The sequence below is a fragment of the Erpetoichthys calabaricus genome, chromosome 13 (genome assembly GCF_900747795.2).
Source record: "Erpetoichthys calabaricus chromosome 13, fErpCal1.3, whole genome shotgun sequence".
Classification (NCBI taxonomy): domain Eukaryota; kingdom Metazoa; phylum Chordata; class Cladistia; order Polypteriformes; family Polypteridae; genus Erpetoichthys; species Erpetoichthys calabaricus.
The window spans coordinates 69,014,848-69,038,967 of record NC_041406.2 but is presented as its reverse complement, the minus strand read 5'-3'; the positions used below and the strand labels follow the sequence as shown (position 1 = coordinate 69,038,967).

The 24,120-nt window shown below is 37.5% G+C and overlaps 1 protein-coding gene across 3 annotated transcripts in view; it reads left to right on the top strand.

Annotated features, from left to right (window-relative positions):
- cdk14 (cyclin-dependent kinase 14) overlaps window positions 1-24,120 on the top strand; it is an 868,117-nt gene that overhangs the window by 376,289 nt on the left and 467,708 nt on the right. For all 3 annotated transcript variants that reach the window (XM_028817112.2, XM_028817115.2, XM_028817113.2), the window contains one exon: window positions 3,425-3,519. In XM_028817112.2, coding sequence (XP_028672945.1) covers window positions 3,425-3,519 — 95 coding nt within the window. The remainder of the gene's footprint in view (window positions 1-3,424; window positions 3,520-24,120) is intronic.

The window sequence follows — 24,120 nt, the reverse complement described above, 5'->3', positions numbered from 1 at the left end:
CAGGTCAGATTTGGGAGCATGCATTGGTACAGCATGTTTTTGCGCCCACCACATGACAAAACAGCTCAGGATCTGGTTGACATTCCCTCAGGCAGACACACGTTCCAGTCCCATCCTCCGGAAATGACTATGTGTCTGCCACGGCCAGATGTTATGTTGCTGTCTCCTTGGCCTGGTCCAGCTACTTGGATCCTCATGCGAACCATATCACCCTTAGGGAATCACATTCGACACAAAGTCAAACTAACGGTACTGAAAGATTCTAGTCTTCGTCTAAGGTCTCTGGATAGCATCTGTGTCTCGCAACCATATAGCAAAACAGGAATCACCAAGACTTTAAAGACTTGGACCTTTATCCTAATGCAGAGATATTGGGAGCGCCACACACCCCTTTCCAGCAACCTCATGAACCCCTATGATCTCCCAATCTGTCTACTGACTTCATAGGAAGATTCACCAGAGACATGAATGTTGCTGCAGAGGTAAGTAAACCTCTCGACGGGGTTGACATTCTCTCCTTAAAAAGACACACTGCTGATGGCTGTGCCCAAGAAGTCATTAAAGGCCTGGATCTTGGTTTTTATCCTGGACACTCGCAAGGCCAAACACTCAGACTCCTTGCTCACTCTCTCGAGAACCCCGATCAGAACCTCCATTGACTCTGCGAAGATCAAAGCATTGTCTGCAAAGTCAAGATCCATGAATCTTTCTTCACCAACAGATGTGTCACAGCCACTGGACCCTATGACCCTGCCCAACACCCAGTCCATGTAAGCATTGAATAGTGTAGGAGCAAGAACACACCCCAGACAAACCCCAGAACCAACTGTGAAAAACACAACGGTTTTGCCTCCACTCTGCATAGCACTCACAGTACCAGTGTACTGTCCGGCCATGATATCCTGCAACTTTGAGGGTATCCCACAAAGTCACAGTCTCCCACAGGGCAGCTTGATCAATGGAGTTGAATGCTTTACAAAAAGGCTGCAAAGAAACTGCGATATTTGCGTTTGCACTCGATGAGAACCATCAGTGCCAGGATGTTGGCGATGTTAGACTTCTTAGGCGTAAAACCAGACTGTTCCGGTCGCTAGTAGGTGAGCAAGTGATCATTGATTCCAAATGGAAGTAAATATTGCTTGCAATGCCAGGATGATAGCCTTACCACCAGCCTGGAGAAGTTCACCCCAGATACCACAGATCCATGCAGCCTTCCCTTACCTCAGATGGTTCACCACCTGTGCAATCTCAATGAGATAATGAGGATGGTGCCTCAGTTTCCCGCAGGGCTCCATGGGATTTGGGGTGGCCACCAGGGGGTGCTGCATGAGAGATAGTTCACAGCTATTTGGAGGATCAGCCTCAAGAACCATGGACCCAGAGATGTCCACTATGGTGCTTTCAAAATTTTCCTATAAGTATACTTTTTTTTATATTTGTTGCAAATTTTGCTTTTCCTTCTAAAAAATAGGAGGCTTATAACTGGGATTTTAACAAGTTTTCTATTCATAGCACAACTCTTTGAGTTGTTTGGATCTGCACATTCTCACTATGTCTACATGGGTTTTCTCTGTGTACCCCAGCTTTCATCCCATATTTCAAAGACATGCATCAGTATTGATTGTTATTCTGAATTACCTCAGTATGAGTGACTATATGATGAACTGGTTCCATATCCAAGGTTGGTTCTCATTTGGCACCCAATGCACCTACCATCTCGACCCTGAACTGTGGAAAAGAGTTATACAACTGATGAATGTCATTCATTCATATCTCTAACTTACCTGTTTCATTACTCGATTATGATGAGTCAAAGTCTGGGTAACATCACGCCCAAGGCAGTAACCAGCCCTGGTCTGGAAACCCATTCCTCTCAGGTCATATTCGCATATTAATACTGCACAGCTAGTCAACTTAATTTGCATGTCTTTGGGAAGTTTGAGGTATTTGGAGTACTCAAGAGAAAATATCAGAACATGCAACTTCCACACAGTCAGTGACTGAAGCAAGCTTAGAACTGACAGTGTAGATAGATGTAAGGTGATCTCTTTAACTACTGAGCTGTCTCTTTTTTAGTATTATAGATTATAGATTCTAAAATAATAGTATTCATTAAAACACTGACTTTTAATATTACTGTTTTGACCCTGTTAACCATCTTTGTAAATGTAGTTCCATCTAAAGCTATGATGTTTACTTGTCCTCACACCTGAGCCTGTCATTAGGGTATTCATTGATCAGCATGTATATTATAATGTCTCGTCAGCGGATGAGACAGATGTGTCAAATTAAACAAATTGATCCAATTCTTAATTTCTTATCCCTCTTTTCCATTAACATTGTATCGGTGAGCCAGAGGTTAACCTGGCAGTATCAGTTGATTTACAACATTGCATTCATCATTATTAAATAGGGCCGGTGTCTGACCTTTACAAATTCCACCTGACAGCATGCAATGGAGACGCCGATGTGTTCAAAATACACCACGTGTAACATAAACAACTCTGAAAGTGCAAGATGCGAGCGCTCAGTGTTTTTAGTCAAACTGAGACATTGCTCCTACCCCAAAACCTTTTTAGCCTAATTCCTTATCAAGTTAATGGCAGATTCAACCTATTCATTACCAAGCGGCAAACTATTTTAGAGGTCGGTTCATAAAATGAATGATGAATGACCAAAATCCCATTGTGATCCATTTTTATGTCCTTGCTGTCAGATGAGCATTCAGTTTATTTGCTATTAAAAATTAAATACACTACTGAGAAAACTAGAAGTGGATTGGGGTATTTATGTGTACCTCAGTTTAGAAATGTTTACTTTTGTATATGTGTGATCTTCAAAGTATATTCAGATACATAACCATATCACCAAAATAAAATGTTAGTAACCCTTTGGGTATTTCTATGTTGAAATCAGCTATAAAAATCATCACAAGTTCTCAAATTATTTTAAAGTAGTGTATTTCTAAAGCTGGTGGGATGACAAATTAGCTAGGAATACAACTTTGTAGATCTCAGACCTGTTGAGAATGATAAGATCTGTGTGAGTGTGCTACCAAATAAAGTGATTTGTCTATGAATTGGATCAGATGCAACTGGTATAGGCTCTTGCTCCATATACTAGAAAGAATGTGCTGACAAAATCAACATATCAATGTGCTTGTAAGAAAGTCTTCATTATAAGGAAGAAAGTGGAAATAACCGTGTGCAATTTATTTAATTGCTTTATGTTACAAGTTAATCTTACATGTCCTCAAATTTGAAGGTAGTCATACATGTAACAACTCCTCAACTTGTGTGTAATTCTTATTGTTCATTATTTTTCTTACATCTTAACTCATTCTCAATTTTAGATATGTGAAGTCTAACAATCCTATGGAAAGTGCATTTAAATTGACGTGTGTCTTTTGTGTTCCTCTTTCTAGCCTCACTTCTGAAAGGCCTGAAACACGCCAACATTGTGCTACTGCATGATATCATTCATACAAAGGAAACCTTAACGCTTGTCTTTGAATATGTGGTAAGTTTGTTCTTTCTTGTTGTAAATATGGGGCATTCTTGAAAGACACAATATTGCATTTAAAAAGACTACAATGGGAAGAGGGCATCAGGTTGTTAGTGATACAGTAAGTCTAAATGAAATACACTTATTTGAGAGCATTGAGGAGAAATAGTCTAATATTTCAGTAGGAAATATGAACAAGCACAGTTAGAAAGCAAATGTTATTGTAGTTTATGCTTGATTTAATTTCAAAATGTGATACAGTATCTTTGTGGGCACAATGTTGAAATGGAATAGAGGAATATAGAATTGTAGTTGGAACTGCAATTGGAATTGCAGTTGTATGCAATTACAATATGTGCATTGGAATGGTACTTCACCCAGCATGGATTAATACTTTACACTTATTGCATCTCCTTTAGGCAAAATTTCAAATTAAATGGTTGGGTAGTAATGGTAAAGATTTGCCTGAATGACAGAGGTTGACCATGGGCAATAGGTGAATGGTCAAAAAGTGGGCATATCCAAGAGCAGCCCAGTATGTTGCATGGATAGTCCCTTTATATGTCATTATATATTACATGGAAGGGTGACCTGCCTTTCAATATCACTTCAGGGGAAGAAGAGCTGAATCTAGTGAAAGTGCCCTAGGAATGCCCTGATGTTCTCCTAGGAGGTACTTACCACTTAACTATCATGATTATGAACTGTTAAGATCAAATGAAGTTCATAAAGGGCTGGCCTTCCAAGTTTAGGTTTAGAATCTAATGAGGAGGAGAAAAGATTGTGAGAGAGAATAGTCAATCCAGGGAAAAGACAACTCTTCACTAGACTTAATGATGAAGAGTGAAGATCAAAGACCTAACCCTTATAGGTGCTTAAGCATGGATATCAGATTAGGCATAAGATCAAGTACTAGTAACACTAAACATCAAGCTTACACTTAATTCAAAATACATTGCGGCTTCTAGGTGGCTTTTTCTCTGGGAATGCTGCAGAGATGTCCCTACATGAAATGGAAATTAAATAGGTCAGCTCCAAACAAAGATCTTAGTTGTACAGTACATAGAATTTTTTTTATAATTTTCCAGTCTTTCATTTACTCCAAAATACATATTGGAGAGGTATGTGGCAAAGGGAAAATGCTGTATAGTCTCTACTAGAGCAGGGTCTGCCTCTGTATTTCAGTTCTGTTGTTTTAGCGGAGAGGGTCTTTTGTTCCACAGAGAATTTAGGCAAGAGGGGTATTGCTCACTTGGTACCTGTACTGAGTAAAGTTGGTGTCACATAAGGCAGGGAAGCATGTATTCTACATACTGTATGATTTATGTTCTTTCCCCTGTTACTGTCCCTTGTGTTTAGTTTGAAAAAATAAAAACCTTTGTATTTTTGAGTTTAACCTGTGTTTGTGATGAAAATCTATGGCAACTTCCTTGACAATGCATATTCTCACAAAAAAAAATCAAAATATCATTTTTTTGGAGCTTATGTCATACTGGAAATAGATATCCCATTATAATGTCCCAGCCCTCTTTTATATGAGAACAACTTGTGTTGGCATTGAATCTGCCAGTCATTGAAACCCAATGAGCCATGGCCTTCAGGCAGAACTTAGCAGCTATCACAACATGTGGAATTAGTCTTAAGAGAGAACAAATAGTACATTTTGGTCTCATTTGAATAAAAGGTTACCCTTGTTTAATTTCCATGTCTTAACATTACATGATGCTTGTGCCCCCAAGTGTTATACCACTGCAAAGATTTCACCAAATGCGTCAAGAGCCATCTGTGACTTTTTATGTCCAGAAATAATTTCATCCCCTTTTGGAAAGATAATGGAATTTATGCACCTGGGTTTTAAATGCATTCATATTTAATGCTCAAAAAAACAGCAGGTTTGAATACTTTGGCAGCTGTCTGAAGAATTTTTACATGGTGCATTTTTTTTTCTTGTTTTCTGATTTTATTTTATTTTTGTGTGACAACAGAGGCTTTTCATCATCTGAATGCATAAACCCGAGCACTGAGCAAGGCCTGCATACCTAGTTTTCTCTTAATATTCCATACATAATCATGGATATTTTCATGGCATGGTAGCATTTTATTACTACTTCAGTGTTAGAATTTGGCATAAGAAAACTTGGTTGTTGAAGCGTGAAGTTTTAAACAGTGTGATACTCTTGGCTCCTTTTCAGGCGCACAACTAATGTAATTCAATTCTATGCAAACCAAAGCTTTTCATGGGGGTCACTCTCAAATTAGATGGTAGTGCAAGGAAATAAGGAATTAATTCTTCTTGATGGGTTTGGAAAGAACCTGCATAAACAAGTACTGGCTTATACTTTTTGCACATGCTTATTTTAAAACATGCCTGATTCTATATACAGGTGCTGGTCATAAAATTAGAATATCATGACAAAGTTGATTTATTTCAGTAATTCCATTCAAAAAGTGAAACTTGTATATTAGATTCATTCATTACACACAGACTGATGTATTTCAAATGTTTATTTCTTTTAATGTTGATGATTATAACTGACAACTAATGAAAGTCCCAAATTCAGTATCTCGGAAAATTAGAATATTGTGAAAAGGTTCAATATTGAAGACACCTGGTGCCACACTCTAATCAGCTAATTAACTCAAAACACCTGCAAAAGCCTTTAAATGGTCTCTCAGTCTAGTTCTGTAGGCTACACAATCATGGGGAAGACTGCTGACTTGACAGTTGTCCAAAAGACAAACATTGACACCTCGCACAAGGAGGGCAAGACACAAAAGGTCATTGCTAAAGAGGCTGGCTGTTCACAGAGCTCTGTGTTCAAACACATTAATAGAGAGGCGAAGGGAAGGACAAGATGTGGTAGAAAAAAGTGTACAAGCAATAAGGATAACCGCACCCTGGAGAGGATTGTAAAACAAAACCCATTCAAAAATGTGGGTGAGATTCACAAAGAGTGGACTGCAGCTGGAGTCAGTGCTTCAAGAACCACCGCGCACAGACGTATGCAAGACATGGGTTTCAGCTGTCGCATTCCTTGTGTCAAGCCACTGTTGAACAAGAGACAGCGTCAGAAACGTCTCGAGGGGACTGCTGCTGAGTGGTCCAAAGTTATGTTCTCTGATGAAAGTAAATTTTGCATTTCCTTTGGAAATCAAGGTCCCAGAGTCTGGAGAAAGAGAGGAGAGGCACAGAATCCACATTGCGTTAGGTCCAGTGTAAAGTTTCCACAGTCAGTGATGGTTTGGGGTGCCATGTCATCTGCTGGTGTTGGTCCATTGTATTTTCTGAGGTCCAAGGTCAACGCAGCCATCTACCAGGAAGTTTTAGAGCACTTCATGCTTCCTGCTGCTGACGAACATTATGGAGATGCAGATTTCATTTTCCAACAGGACCTGTCACCTGCACACAGTGTCAAAGCTACCAGTACCTGGTTTAAGGACCATGGTATCCCTGTTCTTGATTGGCCAGCAAACTCCTGTGGGGTGTTGTGAAGAGGAAGATGCAATATGCCAGACCCAACAATTCAGAAGAGCTGAAGGCCACTATCAGAGCAACATGGGCTCTCATAACACCTGAGCAGTGCCACAGACTGATCGACTCCATGCCACGCCGCATTGCTGCAGTAATCCAGGCCAAAGGAGCCCCAACTAAATATTGAGTGCTGTAAATGCTCATACTTTTCATGTTCATTCCTTTCAGTTGGCCAACATTTCTAAAAATCCTTTTTTTTGCATTGGTCTTAATTGATATTCTAATTTTCCGAGATACTGAATTTGGGACTTTCATTAGTTGTCAGTTATAATCATCAACATTAAAAGAAATAAACATTTGAAATACATCAGTCTGTGTGTAATGAATGAATCTAATATACAAGTTTCACTTTTTGAATAGAATTACTTAAATAAACCAACTTTGTCATGATATTCTAATTTTATGACCAGCACCTGTACTGTAGTATGATATGAAAAATCATCAACAAGCTTCAAGTTATGTGATTACCTACTTTACTCAAGAAAGAAAGAAAGAAAGAAAGAAAGAAAGAAAGAAAGAAAGAAAGAAAGAAAGAGTGGTCTGAAGTGTATAAAAAGCATCACAATTAGAATGAAAATCTATTCACATGATAAGTTTTGCCACTCCATTATTGTTGCAACTACCACTGGAAGGCTTTTTGTCAGACTCACTATAAATAGAATTTCCACTGCAACAAACTGAACACTCTTCAGGAAGAATTTGGAAGGCTCAGAGAAACAAATCACCTACTGTATAACGCTCCATGAACAATTTACAGAGGTGAGAAACCTCTAACTTCTTCCATTGTTAAGAAGTGCTGTTTACCAATACATCTGAACTCATGCTGAGCTTGAGTAACCTTGACTTCCTTGGTCTGCTGTGCAGTCATCTTTAGCAATCATTCCTGCTTCTCCCTTGCAGAAAATGACTATCTCTCATTAATTGAGATGACACAAACATTTGTTCAGTCTGTATTGACACAACGGCAGAGCAGTAAATGTCCTAATGTGAGGTGCTTGTTAACCATTATTTGACTTAAGAGCAGAGTTTGAATTTGATATGGAGCCACACAATTTAGGATCAAAGTATTATATTTTATAAATAAAAAGACCCAATTTCCTACACATACCACATCAAGAAGCAAATTGAATCATCTGTAGAAGACAACTGAAGAACAAAGCATGATGATCTCATGGTAGCAGTCTGTCCCTTGCTAATACAATGACAACCTTACCCTCATTCTAAACTATCTATTAATGCAACGTAAACACCAGCACTTCTCATTTCAAAACACAACTGCATTAAGAAGCAACTCAGATCTGCCTTATATTGAGTCCTAGTAATATTTATATATTTATATCTGATATACTACAGAAAGCAATATCTTCCTTTCAGTTGTGCTTTCTAGTTATGTACAAAAGGTACAAATTAGGTTGCCAGGCATAAGCAGGCTGGTGCTCAGCAGTGAAGAGTCACGAGTAAAACCACACTAGTAATGAGCCACGCTCTTCTCATGCCATAACGTGATGGCAGGAGCTCCCAGGGAATGGAAAGCCTTACACTTGTATTAGATTTCCTAAAAAGGAACACCAATGAAAAAGAAAGTTATGTGCTTTAAAGAAATGGGTAGTGCTAGAAAGCAGGAGACTTGGCAGAACCGCTGTCTAGAGAGAAAGATAGTATGTGATTGAATAAGTTGAGGGAAAGCAAGCTAAATAGCATAAGGCCTCCTGGCAGAAAGATGGCACTTTTGTTAAAGGACAAGCCAAAAATTAATCCTCAATCTGATCAAGGCACTAAGTGAAGTCAAACCACACCTTGAGAAACCTGATAATAAGCAACATAGTCAACTGTGGCGAACATCCAGAGCTCCACAAATACAAGTGAAGTCAACTTTGATTGACAGTTATCTTGCCCCTAGATACACCCACAATGCCTCTCATTCTCAAGCTCCACTCAGCTGCAAGAGTATGATGACTAGCAAGTAAACCAAGTGACATAAATCTGCAATCTAATTGGCTGTTCAGCGGAGCTCCTGAATCACGATTTTTGGGCCAAGTACAGAAGAAATATATGTTTTTTTCCTGTTTTTTTAATGAAAAACTATTTTTTGTAATGAATTTTGCAGATAACACAGTGGGTAGCACTGCTGCCTCGCAGTAAGGAGACCTGGGTTCGCTTCTCGGGTCCTCCCTGCGTGGAGTTTGCATGTTCTCCCCATGTCTGCATGGGTTTCCTCCCGGTGCTCCGGTTTCCTCCCTCAGTCCATAGACATGCAGGTTAGGTGCATTGACAATTCTAAAAATTGTCCCTAGTGTGTGCTTGGTGTGTGGGTTTGTGCATGTGCCCTGCGGTGGGCTGGCGCCCTGCCTGGGGTTTGTTTCCTGCCTTGCGCCCTTTGTTGGCTGGGACTGGCTCCAGCAGACCCCCGTGACCCTGTAGTTAGGACATAGCGGGCTGGATAATGGATGGATGGATGGATTTTGCAGATAAAATGGAACTTTTTTTTTTTTAAATTACCATATACATTCACGTACAAGTTGGGTCTTGAAAATAGAAAAATCGATCATAAAAACAGACCCCGACTTATACAACTGTTCAAAAATACGACAGTTAAATTTTTTTTTTGCATCTTCTTGATTCCTCCAATCTCGCACGTTTCTCAGATACATCGAATTTTGTTGCAGCAGTGCAGTTACCAACTTCTTTCGCCACTTCAACGACTTTTAATTTAAAACCAGCTTCATATTTTCTTCTGATCAAATGCTCCATTGTAGATAAAGGATGCTCTTATGATAAAGGTGTATGAGGGTGTGAAATAAAAAAAACACAAAACAGTGCAAATGTCGCTTCGGAATAGTTTGGCTATTACTGTGTGGTCACGTAGGCACAATACATAGATAAAAGGGCAGTGTGCTCTGTGGTTACTCTCTCAGGTGGGCGTTAGCATATGATAATCTCTTGGACTAATAGCATGAGTTTTCCGCATTCGACTTATACGACCGACATTATAAAATACCAGAAATTATACGGTAAAATCAACCCCCAACTTATCCACGGGAGAACTTGAATGCGAGTATATATGGTAGTTTTTGTAGAAAATTGGCCAGGACCAAAAAAAAATTTGTTGAAAATGAATTTACAGTGGAACCTTGGTTTGCAAGTAACTTGGTTTACGAGTGTTTTGCAAGACGAGCAAAAATTTTTAATAAATTTTGACTTGATAAATGAGCGAGGTCTTGCAGTACGAGTAGTATGTATATGCTTTGTCTACTGAGCGTCATGTGATCACAACTGAGCTGATGGTTCTTCTCTCTCTCTCTCTCGCTGCGGGATTGTGGGCAATCGTCTCCTATTCTCCGTCTGAGTCGGCGTGCCTCACTCGTAGTCAACATCCATACGAGTGTATACTGTTTACTGCAGCATTAGCATTGTGACTGTATGTGCACGCGCGCGCGTGCGTGTGTGTGTGTGTGTATGTGTGTGTGCTCGCTCGCGCTCGCGTGTGTGTGTGCTGTGATGTGCGCGTCCCCTTCTTGCACCCTAAAACACAAAGCTGAGTCTCAGTACTTTAGCAACACCAGCTTTATTCAGCTTGAAACAGCAACAGTGCGGTTATTTATTGTAGAGGGATCTGCCGCTCTCCTATACACAGACACAGCAGTCAGGCAGGGCCCTGCGCATTTATAATGTTCCTCGTTCCTTGTTCCTTGTATCACCCATCGACGGCAGGCACTTATAGCATGTCCGCGATCTTTTCGGATTCGCTTTTATGGCAAACTGCTACAGCGCTGGGAGGCTGCGATTGCTTTGGGACGCTCTTCTGCGTGTCGTCCCGTTGGGTGCAATCCCACAAGAGTTTAGAAACTCACTCACACCAGCCATGATTCTTTTCAAAGGTAAAGTGCAGGTTAATTTGTTTTATGTATTTTTACTTTATATTTTGTATTAATCATTTTTATATGAATAGTTTTGGGTTGTGGAACAAATCATCTGAGTTTCTATTATTTCTTATGGGGAAATTCACTTTGATATATGAGTGCTTTGGACTACGAGCACGTTTCTGGAACGAATTATGCTCGCAAACCAAGGTTCCACTGTATTTGTTTTAGTGGAATTTGACCTGTATATAGAATTGTTCTTCTTTTTCTGTTTTCAGTATAAAACATTGCAAATTGGGAACTGATATTTAACCATTGACATAAATATTTGCCTTCCTAATAGAGTTATGTGTATACTGGTAATTCATTTTTCAGAACCTGCATATTTTAAGTAGTAGCTGCTACATTAGCAGTGTATATTTCTTTTGACTAATCAGATTTACTCCAAGTTTCACTGCACTTCCTGTGTTTATACAAAATTCATGCTTCTCTGGTCAATAATGCGAGTCATGAAACACTGGAAACATGATATCCTCATATATTATAATGTACAGTATATGTGACACAGAAATGGAAGATACCCAAAACTTGTTGATTACTGGGAAATATATAGTTTTGAAGGTAAAGTAGTGATCCAATAAAACACAGTCTGAAAACAAAATCCAAAACATCTTGATCAATTAAGATTGCAAAGAGTATAATCAAGAGTTATGCTCACTAAGTTCATAATAGCAACAGAAAAAAGTCTTACAATAAGCAAGCACCACAAAAGCTTTGCTGACTTTGTATTCACTCTGTGTAATGATCTCCCTGCTTGTTAATCCTGCTATTTGCAAACACACCTCATTTATTACAAGCATGACCTTATCTGACATAGTCACACACAGGCTCACTTTTTCTCCTCATAACAATCAAAAAACACATCATTGTCTTGTGCACACGGCACAGTAAGATGCGCACTTGCATTATCCTACAGACCTTTCACAGCAGGATATTAGAAAACAATTCAACAATATATATATGCCACAGCATGCAACGGCAATCTAGTAAGTAATAATGGTAACAGTAATAATAACTAATAATTAAACATTTTGTTATGCCTGTGTTCAGAGTCCCTTGCAAATATTCTAAAGGGTACAATAAGAATAGAAGGACAAAGAAGGCTATAAATAACACTGAATAGAAACAAGTAGTGAGACATTAAATGCCAAATAAAAGCTAAATATATACATTAAGCACAAAATTCTCAATGAGAGTAAGAATAAATATACAAGACTCTTTCAAGAAACTTTTCAACCAGCTGGAGCTGAGATGACAGATTAGAACAAGAAACTACCAATAGAAATTTACAGAAGTTCAGTACTGGAAAACGACCACAATGATCAAACAACACACACTTTCTTAATGTGATTTATGTAAGTTGAATAAGAGAGTGCATTCACTTAGACAAAATGGAAAAGAGCCAATTTTCTTAAGGAGTTTAGTGCCAGTTAGCATGACTTTTGTTTTGTTGGAGTTTAATTTTAAAGAGTTGTACTGCTGTGCATCACTGAATGACAACATTCTAGGTCAAGAGCCAACAGGTCTCTGATGAACATCCACTTTTAACAGATGTGAGTTATCATCTGCATAAAAATGATAAGTCAGTCCAAAGGTAAAAATAAGATCTCCAAAGGGTGCATGTAGATACATAACAGCAGTGGGCCAAAGACAGAGTACTAAGAACAACAACAACAACATTTATTTATATAGCACATTTTCATACAAGAAGTAGCTCAAAGTGCTTTACATAATGAAGAGAAGAAAAATAAAAGACAAAATAAGAAATTAAAATAAGACAACATTAATTAACATAGAAAGGAGTAAGGTCCGATGGCCAGGGTGGACAGAAAAAACAAAAAAAAACTCCAGAAGGCTGGAGAAAAAAATAAAATCTGTAAGGGTTCCAGGCCACGAGACCGCCCAGTCCCCTTTGGGCATTCTACCTAACATAAATGAAATAGTCCTCTTTGTAGTTCGGGTTTTTCACGGAGTCACTTGATGCTGATGGTCATACAGACTCTGGCTTTTAATCCATCCATCATTGTTGGAACATCATGGTGCTTTGGGTAGATGGTGGTGGCGCACGCCACCACCAACAGGACACCGGAAAAGGAAACAGAAGAGAGAGTAGGGGTTAGTACAGATTTTGAATGAATAGTTATTATAATGAACGAGCTGTATATACCCGGCCTTGCCCGGGGCAGAAGTAACCTAATCGGTGAAACACTTACATATATACCAAAGTAAACCTAATCGGTCAAACAGTTACATATATAAAAAAAGCGAACCTAATCGGATAAACAGCTTCATATATACAGAAGCGAACCTAATCAGACAAACAGCTAATCTATATACATAAGCAAACCTAATTGGTCAAACAGTTACATAAATACAAAAGCAAACCTAATCGATGAAACAGCTTCATATATACAGAAACGAACCTAATTGGTCAAACAGTTATGCATGTGCAGAATAATTTTACAAAGATTATGCGTGTTAACAATCATTAAAAAGAAAAGATTGAGGAACTCTTCTTCTATATGTAATGAAGCTGGATGAAGCTGACTTGACGAAGACGTAGGTGGCATAGATTGGTTTTTCTAAAACAGAAGAAAAAAATGAGTATCTATTATTATTTTAAATTTGAATGAAAATGAGAACCTTGATTAGAGATAGATTATCCGTATTAAAATATGTGCATGAATAAACTTTTGCTAACTCTCTAGCAAAAGTTTATTCATACAAATTGGCATGGGATGGCTTTGTGAAAAAGTAAAAATTAGATAAAAATAAATTGAGAATGCGTACTTCGATTTGACTGAGATTATCTGTAATGATGAAAAAAAAGTTTAGTATGTTTTTTTTTCCATACGGGAAGGATGTAAAACCTTACATAGGCACCCTTCAGCCCGTACTGAAGGGTACTGTCACATTCTTACTGACTAAAAAACACCCTTTTTATTCCACAGCTACCCCAAAAACCACTATTAGGCATTACTTTGGGGTGGCAGTAGTTTAGTTATGAAACAGCTGGGTCCTGAAAAAAATCTGTCTTATTAGTGGCTTCATCACATATAGAAGAACAGTTCCTCAATCTTTTCTTTTTAATGATTGTTAACACGCATAATGTTTGTAAAATCATTCTGCACATGCATAACTGTTTGACCAATTAGGTTCGCTTCTGTATATATGAAGCTGTTTGACCGATTAGGTTTACTTTGGTATATATGTAAGTGTTTGACCGATTAGGTTACTTCTGCCCCGGGCAACGCCGGGTATATACAGCTCGTATATATATATATATATATATATATTATATATATAATATACACACACACATAAACATTTATATACATATACATATATATACATATCTACATATACACATGTACATATATATACACACACATACATAAACACACACATAAGACTTACTGAGTGAAATGGGCTTTCATTGACAATCATGTTACGTTATTTTTAAAATGTTTCCTTTTTTTTTTCATAACCTCTTTAACACACTACTTCTCCGCTGCGAAGCGCGGGTATTTTGCTAGTATATATATATATATATATATACTTACATATACACACATACATGCAGTTTTAATAACACAGAAATCAATATAAACATTAACATCATTATCATATGAGAATATGAAGTAATATATAAGAAGCACATTTCATATAAATATAAATTATTAAACAGTAAAATCTTCTTCTGTAATTTGCTACCGTGGCAATTTGTGTGTCTGTCCAGGATTTTAAATGACCTGTAGCTCGCAAACCGTTGCACCTATACACTTGAAATGTGGTACACATATAGTACGTCACGTCTACTATCCGCTTTATGGGTGATGATTGTTTTAGTCTTTTTATCTTTATTTTATTTTATTGTACAATCAAGTCCTATCTGCGCACAGCAGGGCAGCCGTGGGCGGATGCGTATGGTGTATTCACTCGATGTTATCGTGCATTGCGCTGTCAGTGGTATTTTGATAAAAGAATTTGAACAACATATAAGAAGCGTATAAATTATTAAACAGTAAAACATTAACATTTAAGAAGTAAAGTTACATTAAGTACTACTGCTGTGCCTTCGGGTATACCTCATTTTTTGTTTGCCCATTACATGCTTAAATGTATACATTTTTTGGTGCACCTACCCGAGAACACGCGACATATAACCGAGCGTGGGAGAAGCATGGATTTTAAACACGCGTTGAGTTGATGCGCTGGTCTCCCTCGTGAAATAACTGGTAATGTTTGACTAAAATCTACAGCGAGTAAAACGACATTAGCTCCTATTTTTTTTTTTTACGATCTCTGAGATGTTGCTTTTTTCGGTTCAAGGCTTCATAAGCTCTTTTATGTTGTATGGTGTACTTATCCCAAACCATCATCTTTGAATGTTGCAAGACTTTCGCCTTGTATGTAGATCGGGGTAATTACATTCATTGCATTCCTAGTCTGAATCACAATGTGATTGTATGGATGGTTACCTGGCACTGTAGGGTTGCCACCCGTCCTTTAAAATACGGAATCGTGCCACGTTTGAGAATGAAATTGCGCGTCCCGTTTTGAATCAATACTGGACGGGATTTATCCCGTATTTTTTTTATCATTTTTTTTTTAAAGCAGCGTCTCATGCAAATCATCCCACACGCATTTTATGAAGATGCCTCCTTTCCTACTTTTGATTGGGTAATACTTGATGTCATCGTTAGTTTGATTGGTGTTTTTAACTGTCCAGTGAGTAGGGCGTGTCTTTCAACCGTAAGCAGATTTTTTGCACTGGTATCACTGACCTCGACGACGGCGACGTTATACGTCAAAAATAAATTACGATAAATGACGATTTTAGCGATACTTTATTACGACGGCGGCTACATAGACACGATCAAATAAAAACAAAAAAAATCAAATAATCATTCTACATTTTCAAAACGTCGAAAAAACGACGGAATGAAAAAAAGGCCCACCCGACGACCCACCCATTCCATTTTTATATATATAGATTAGATATACAGAGTATCAGGATTAAATTACAGTGAAGTTATGAGAAGGCCATGTTAAAATAATGTGTTTTCAGTAGTTTTTTAAAGTGCTCTACTGTATTAGCCTGGCGAATTCCTACTGGCAGGCTATTCCAGATTTTAGGTGCATAACAGCAGAAGGCCGCCTCACCACTTCTTTTAAGTTTTGCTCTTGGAATTCTAAGGAGACACTCAGTTGAGGATCTGAGGTTATGATTTGGAATATAAGGTGTCAGACATTCCGATATATAAACCGGGGCGAGATTATTTAAAGCTTTATAAACCATAAGCAGAATTTTAAAGTCAATTCTGAATGACACAGGTAACCAGTGTAGTGACATCAAAACTGGAGAAATGTGTTCGGATTTTCTTTTCCTGGTAAGGATTCTAGCAGCTGCATTCTGCACTAGTTGCAAACGATTGATGTCTTTTTTGGGTAGTCCTGAGAGGAGTGCGTTACAGTAATCTAGCCGACTGAAAACAAACGCATGAACTAATTTCTCTGCATCTTTCGATGATATAAGAGGTCTAACTTTTACTATGTTTCTTAGGTGAAAAAATGCTGTCCTAGTGATCTGATTAATATGCGATTTAAAATTCAGATTACAATCAACGGTTACCCCTAAGCTTTTTACCTCCGATTTGACTTTTAATCCTAATGCATCCAGTTTATTTCTAATAGCCTCATTGTATCCATTATTGCCAATCACTAAGATTTCGTTTTTTTCTTTATTTAATTTGAGAAAGTTACTATTCATCCATTCTGAGATACAAGTTAGACATTGTGTTAGCGAATCAAAAGATTTGGGGTCATCAGGTGCTATTGATAAATACAGCTGTGTGTCATCAACATAGCTGTGGTAGCTCACGTTGTGCCCTGAGATAATCTGACCTAATGGAAGCATGTAGATTGAGAAGAGCAGTGGACCCAGGATAGAGCCTTGTGGAACACCACATAGAATATCATGTGTCTTTGAGTTATAATTACCACAACTAACAAAGAATTTTCTCCCTGCCAGGTAGGATTTAAACCAATTTAAGACACTGCCAGAGAGGCCCACCCATTGACTAAGGCGATTCTTAAGAATATTATGATCAATGGTGTCAAATGCGGCACTCAGATCTAAGAGGATGAGAACAGATAAATGGCCTCTGTCTGCATTTACCCGCAAGTCATTTACTACTTTAACGAGTGCAGTTTCTGTGCTGTGATTTGTTCTAAAACCTGACTGAAATTTATCAAGAATAGCGTGTTTATTGAGGTGCTCATTTAACTGTATAATGACTGCCTTCTCTAGAATTTTACTTAAGAAAGGCAGGTTAGAGATGGGTCTATAATTTTCAAGAGCAGAGGGATCGAGATTATTTTTCTTAAGTAGGGGTTTAACTACCGCAGTCTTAAGACAGTCTGGGAAGACCCCCGTATCTAATGACGAATTTACTATGTCAAGAACATTATCACTAAGCACGCCCGATACTTCTTTGAAAAAATTTGTTGGTATTGGGTCAAGGGCACAGGTGGAGGGTTTCATTTGAGAAATTATTTTATGTAAATCAGGTAAATCTATCCTAGTGAAAGACTTTAATTTGTTTATTATGGGGTACTGGGGTTTAGGAGGATCCTTAGTGTTGGGGAGATATACTATGTTATTTCTAATATCATTAATTTTTTGATTGAAAAATACAGCGATAGCCTCACAGGTTTTACTGGAAGTACTTAGGAGGCATTCCTTTGAGTTACCTGGGTTTAACAGACGATCAATTGTCGAAAATAAGACTCTGGGATTACTAGCATTGTTATTTATAAGCTTAGAGAAATAGCAGCGCCTCTCAAGACAGACTGTGTTATTGTATTCTGTTATTTTAACTTTTAATATTTCATAGTCAATAGTTAGTTTAGTTTTCCTCCATTTACGCTCAGCTCTACGGCATGTTCTCTTTAAATCAGACACTCTTTGGGTCTTCCATGGTATAACAATGCTAGAAGATTTTTTAACTGTCTTTTCAGGTGCAACTAAGTCAACAGCAGCCCTCACTTTAGTATTAAATCTTTCCACCTTACTATTTACATTCTCCTCGCTATTATAGTTGGCACTATAAACGGACTGATTGCTTAGAATGTTTGAAAGTTTTAAAGCTGCTGATGAGTCAAAGAACCGTTTTTTAACAATATGCTTCTCATGAGTGTTTTCTATCATTATTTCTATATTAAAGAGTAGAAGAAAATGGTCTGATAGACCAATATCAATGACCTGCTTTATATCAACTTTTAGTCCTTTAGTAATTACTAAGTCTAACGTATGACCTGCTTTATGTGTAGGCTGATTAACGAGCTGTCTCAAATCAAAAGAGTCCAGGAGGTTCATAAATTCTTTTACTTTCTGGTCACATTGATTATCTATATGAAAATTAAAGTCGCCGACTATTAAGAGTGTGTCATAGTTCGTAATTAAGATTGACATCAAGTCAGAGAATTCCTCAAAGAAAGACGCGTTGAATTTTGGAGGTCTATACACGGATAATACTAGAACGTGAGAATCTCCTTGAATAATAATGGCGAGATACTCAAAAGACTTGAATTTACCAAAACTGATATTTTTACATTTTAACCTGCTTGAGTAAATGTTTGCTAGCCCTCCACCTCTCTTTCCTTGGCGATCAGCACGAGTAAAACTGTAATCCGGAGGCGCAGATTCGATTAAAACAGCTGCGCCATCTGAGCTAAGCCACGTTTCACTTAGTACAATAAAATCTATTTTTTTATCACTAATAAGATCGTTGATAAAAAACGTCTTGTTAGTTAAAGCTCTAACATTTAATAGAGCCATATTCAATGTTTCGGAGGAGCAGAGATGAATACTATGTGCGTTATTGATATATGGAACAGGAATTAAGTTATTTTTATTAGCGCCGCTCTGCATGTATTTTTTGTTTAATCTATGATATGTTTTTATAGTTTTAATACATTGTTCATCTAAAGTAGTAACTTTAATTAAATTATTGGTGTTTATGCCGTATTGCCTAGATTTTCTATGTGCATTAAGATTGGTTATTACAGTATTTATGTTGTGCACTTTTATGGAAGATTTTATTAAACAATTATCATGACCAAGCACAGGAGTGGCATTTCGGAAGGGGTTAAAAGCAGAGATAGATAGTCAAGATAAACGAATTACCTTGGATATGTTTTCGGAGAGGACCCGGGCGCCGAAGCTATTCGGATGCAGGCCATCTCGCTTGAAAAAACGCGGTCTTTCCCAAAAGAGGTCCCAGTTGTTGATGAAACCGATGTCTTGATTCTTGCAGAAGCCCTGCAGCCAGTTGTTTAAACCAAGCAGACGACTGTAGTACTCGTTTGATCGTCTGACGAGAGGGAGTGGACCCGAGATGAAGATCTTTGCCGATGGGGTCCTCTCCTTTGTGTCTTTAATTAATGCAGTGAAGTCTGCCTTGAGGATCTCGGACTGTCGGTGCCTTATGTCGTTTACGCCAGCATGTAAAACAATTGCTCCAACTGCCCTGTTCTTGTAGATCGCCGGCGCACGTCTCGTCACATCTCGGACACGAGCACCGGGAAAACAAGAAACAAAAGATTTTCTATTAGGGCAAGTGATATTGAGGTTCCTAACAATAGAATCACCTACCACAATTACATCACTAGGAGCTGAAGGCGAACTGGGGACGCTTAGAGGGTCAAACCGGTTCTGCGTTACGATGCTTGCCTGTGCCGATGGAGGTGTTCTGGCCTTGAACCCCCGCCTGCATTGCTGAAATACACCGAGGTCATCATCGGTGTTGCTCCTACGAGGTGCGGGGGTGAAGGTGACTTGAGCGGCACAACGCGGGGTTGATGTTACGCTGATAACAGATGGCGAGGACAGCGAAGAACTTCTTATGGGACTGGCACTAAGCTGGACCTAATGTTGCCAAAACTAGCAAATTCATGGCTCTCAAGTTACTCGGTTAAAAGTGATTAAAAGCTTAGTATTCAACACATGTCTCTCCTTCTTGGTTCATAGGCTTAATGCCCATAGAGGTATCAACCTTCTGCTACATCAGTTTGTGACACTTGGCTCTGTCTCTTGCTATTGTTGTCAGTCTAGCAATATCAACACATTTGGCCAAGCCTATATAAACACATCAGAGTGGAATGTAGAGAAAGTGAGCACAAAAGTCATTTATGTGCCATATTCCGCATAGGTGGTTATGATGTTCATGAGGAGCTATCTTGAAGCTGTGGTAATGGCCATTTACTGTCTGCAAGAAGTGAAAATAAAAGAAACTCATTGTGCAGGATTGCTAGGCTTTTGTAATATGCTAAATTTATTATCTTCTCGTTTACGTAGCAATTAATTTGCCTGTACTTACAACGAGCAGATTTGCAAACTGACAATGATGATGTTATGTGACACTTGCAGAGAAGAAATTTAGTTAAAAGCCATTAATATGAAAAGCCTAATGCTTATTTTTACCTGTATTTAAGGGTGCTAAGCTGTCAGTAAAATGTTCAGACTACTGGTTAGTTTACATTCCCATCCTCATCTGTGGTCTGCATAGTGACTGAAGGGGCAAAAATTTGGGTCCTGTGCTCACTCTTGAGAGTACAACTACTGTTTCTTCAGACTGAGAGAAGCATTTCTCAGTGCCTCAATAAATGATCATTGGCCTAATATTTTTGAATCTATCCCATTGTTTTATGATCGTGCTTTTTCTAGGACAGGGTAATGAGTGCAAGGCAGGAACCCAGCACTGAATAGGACATCAAGTTCATATTTTCATCTCGCCGTGACCCTGTACTAAAATAAGCAGCCCAATAGATGGACAAGTTTACAGTGTTATGCTTATACTTGATTAAATCAAAAAGCCTGGGTAAAGCTTTCATACAAAACTTGTTTCAAATTATCATTAATACACTCTTCTTAGCCTTTCCATATGCTGTTTATAGTATGGATGTCCTGATACAAGAATTTCTGTATTCAATACCAATGCTAGTGAAATTTCATGATTCTTCATACCAATTTGAAAGCACAGAAAAATAGGAAATCCCATTCAATGGATTTTATTAAAAGTACCCCCATTATTCAAGTAAGCGATATTGTGCCTTTTCCTGTAATATAATATAAAATATATAAATACTACTAATAACAACAGCTTTAAAATTGTGGTATATCTGTTAGGTTGTTACAGATACAGTATATCATCTTAGTTAAGTAGTATTGGTATTCATAAATATCAAAGTACTGTACATTGCAGGGTTTCAGTTTGACTTCATATAGATATGGGGATTCCCCAAGTGTAACAAAAATGGGGGCATTTTATAATCCTGGGAGGATTTCAGTTTAAGGTTTATAAAGAATAATATCATGGATCACCCAATTTATCTTACTATGTGCTCATACAAAATTTATTCTGTGATGTTTTCTCTCCATTAAATAAAAATTCTGCTTATAATCAATGCTAAACATAAAAATCCAAACATATTTACTGTATATCTGTATTGAATTAGTAAATTCCAAACCCATTCAGGAATTTTTCATTTTTAAAAACTCTTAACAGCTATTTTTGTAACAAAATGTTAGGTTTATAACATTTTCTGTTGTAATATTTATATTTACATAATTAGCTAGTAAAAAAGAATAATATTTAACAGATGAGTCAAATTGATTGATGAAGTGGAACAAACCCCTGGTGTTTAAGTTTTCCAAATCTATTCATCTTTTTTACATTTGTCTCAGTCCCAGCTTTATGGCTTCCTGTGTGACATCAGAATGGTCAGTTTTACATTCACTCTTTATTTCAAAACACCTGTAACACAGCCTTTGTTGTGCTGTTTTCATGATGACATCTGTAGACATGCTCGTTACAATCGGAGAATGAATGTAAGGCCTCCATTTCCTTACCAGGACTGTGTTAGAAGCTGCATTAAAAACCAAATTATCTTGCCATCATTTCATCTCCCTTGTTCAAATTCTTGACACTACAAATTAAATGATTATAATTCATATATGACCGATCACATCATTGCACTCTCAAATGCACACACTTATGAAATAACTTCAATATGGGATAAAAGTAGTAATAATGGAAGACTGTGTGAGTCTGTGTTTTGCCTTTTTTAAATAATAATAAGCAAACTTCCTGCAAGCTTGCACTCAAATTCTCCAACCTTGAACACAGAGCACTTCAACACATGATTTTTTTTAATTTTGTCATACGTTAATACAGTGCTGTACAATTACCACTGTGGAACATTTTCATATGTCATTTTTATTCATGTTTTTCATGTATTTTCATGTATGTACCTTTCTGAAGTAATTCATCTTTTGGCAGTCTGATGTGAGTGCAATACCAATTTTCACTCGAAACTGCTGATACTGTAGAAAAAGCTAGTACCATTATATTTTTGAAATTTTGATATTGACTTTGTACTGCAGTATCAGTTCTTGTAATATTACTAATTCATAGTACAACTAGCCACAGTACCCAAAGTACCCATTTGCATAATGGGTTAAAGTAAGAAAGGAAATATGTTCTTTAAATTTTAAAAAATAGAAAATAATGGACTACTGTATTTAGAGAAATCAGGATATCTCATGAGAAGACTAACCAAAGTGGTATGTCTTTTTTATTGAATTCCTCATAATAAAAAATACTCTAGTTACCTCTGACGTGCGTATTAGTTCTGACAGAATTAACTGATCTCTTGTGTACTTAACGCTAATATGTAAACTCTTTGGTGCTGTTTAGGCTCAGAGTTAAACAGAAAGACTTCTAATTAAGTGTGAAAGACAGATGCAAAGCACAATTAGAAAATACAACACAAAAAAATAAAGGCTTTTCTGCTTTGTGACCCAGTCACATAATCTACTGTAGGAATGAATATCCACTTACACTTATGCCTCAAAACACCAATTTTTTTTCTCGCTAGTACCTGTCATGAACCCTCAGTCTCTTCATATTATTGGAAAGGCTCACTGAAACCTTGTGTGTGACCCCTTTTATATAATTGCCTGTGTGGTTATGTGATCACTCTAAACGCTTGGAGGGAATATGAGAGTGTGTTTTGCATTGCAAAAAAAGGGCAGGAATGTGTCATGTGACAGGTCTCTTCTTTAATAAGGCTGTGTTTCCTCATGTCTTGGGCCAGCAGCATTTAGAAATTAAGGGGACACAAGTCTCTAGTAGAGCTCTGGTATATATTACACTTATGTGAATTTCCCATTGGGATTAATAAAGTATCTATCTATCTATCTATCTATCTATCTATCTATCTATCTATCTATCTATCTATCTATCTATCTATCTATCTATCTATCTATCTATCTATCTATCTATCTATCTATCTATCTATCTATCTATCTATCTATCTATCTATCTATCTATCTATCTATCTATTTAAGCAGAGGGTTTTGTATAGGAAAAAAATATTTTAGTATGCATAAGGGTTGATTTTCATTTCCCTGCGAGATACTTACACCTCCAAAAAGGCACTTTTCTTAAGAGCAAGATGTCAGTGAGTTGTACTGGTAGAGATTTGTTTACACTGGATAACAATTTTTTATTTCTCTTACATGAATCAATATACATATATCTTGCAGTATTTTTTCTGCAGAATTCAAATATCTAGTCAGAATTTCTCTATCACACAAAAATTTTGAGTGGCACATGGTTAAAATTTACGGTAGTCATATATTTACACTATATATACATGCTAGGAGTGTCTCATCTAAAAAGTAGAAATGCCCCATTATCTGCTGTACATGACTTTCATGAATATCCCTGTTAAGGGTCAAGCAGTAGTCAGCAAACATACTGGATTCCACTTGCTTTGGGATCGCTTTTACATTTCAGAAACATTCCAATGAAACTGTTTACAATGTTTGTAGCTAACCGCTTCAAGATTTCTAGAAAAAAAGTCCAGATGAGAATCCAAGAAATGAATTTTTAAAGACATGTTACATCCCATGACTTTTTACAACTTCAAAAAATCATCCACTCTTTCTTGGTATTTGTTCCTATGAAGTTCCTGCAAAGAACTGCCATTCAGCTTTTTCAGCCTGGTTCAACTGGTCATCGAAATCTTGATTCAGTTCTCTTTGAGGTGCTTCATAAGTGTGAGCTTAATGTGGAAAGTTATAAAATGTTCACA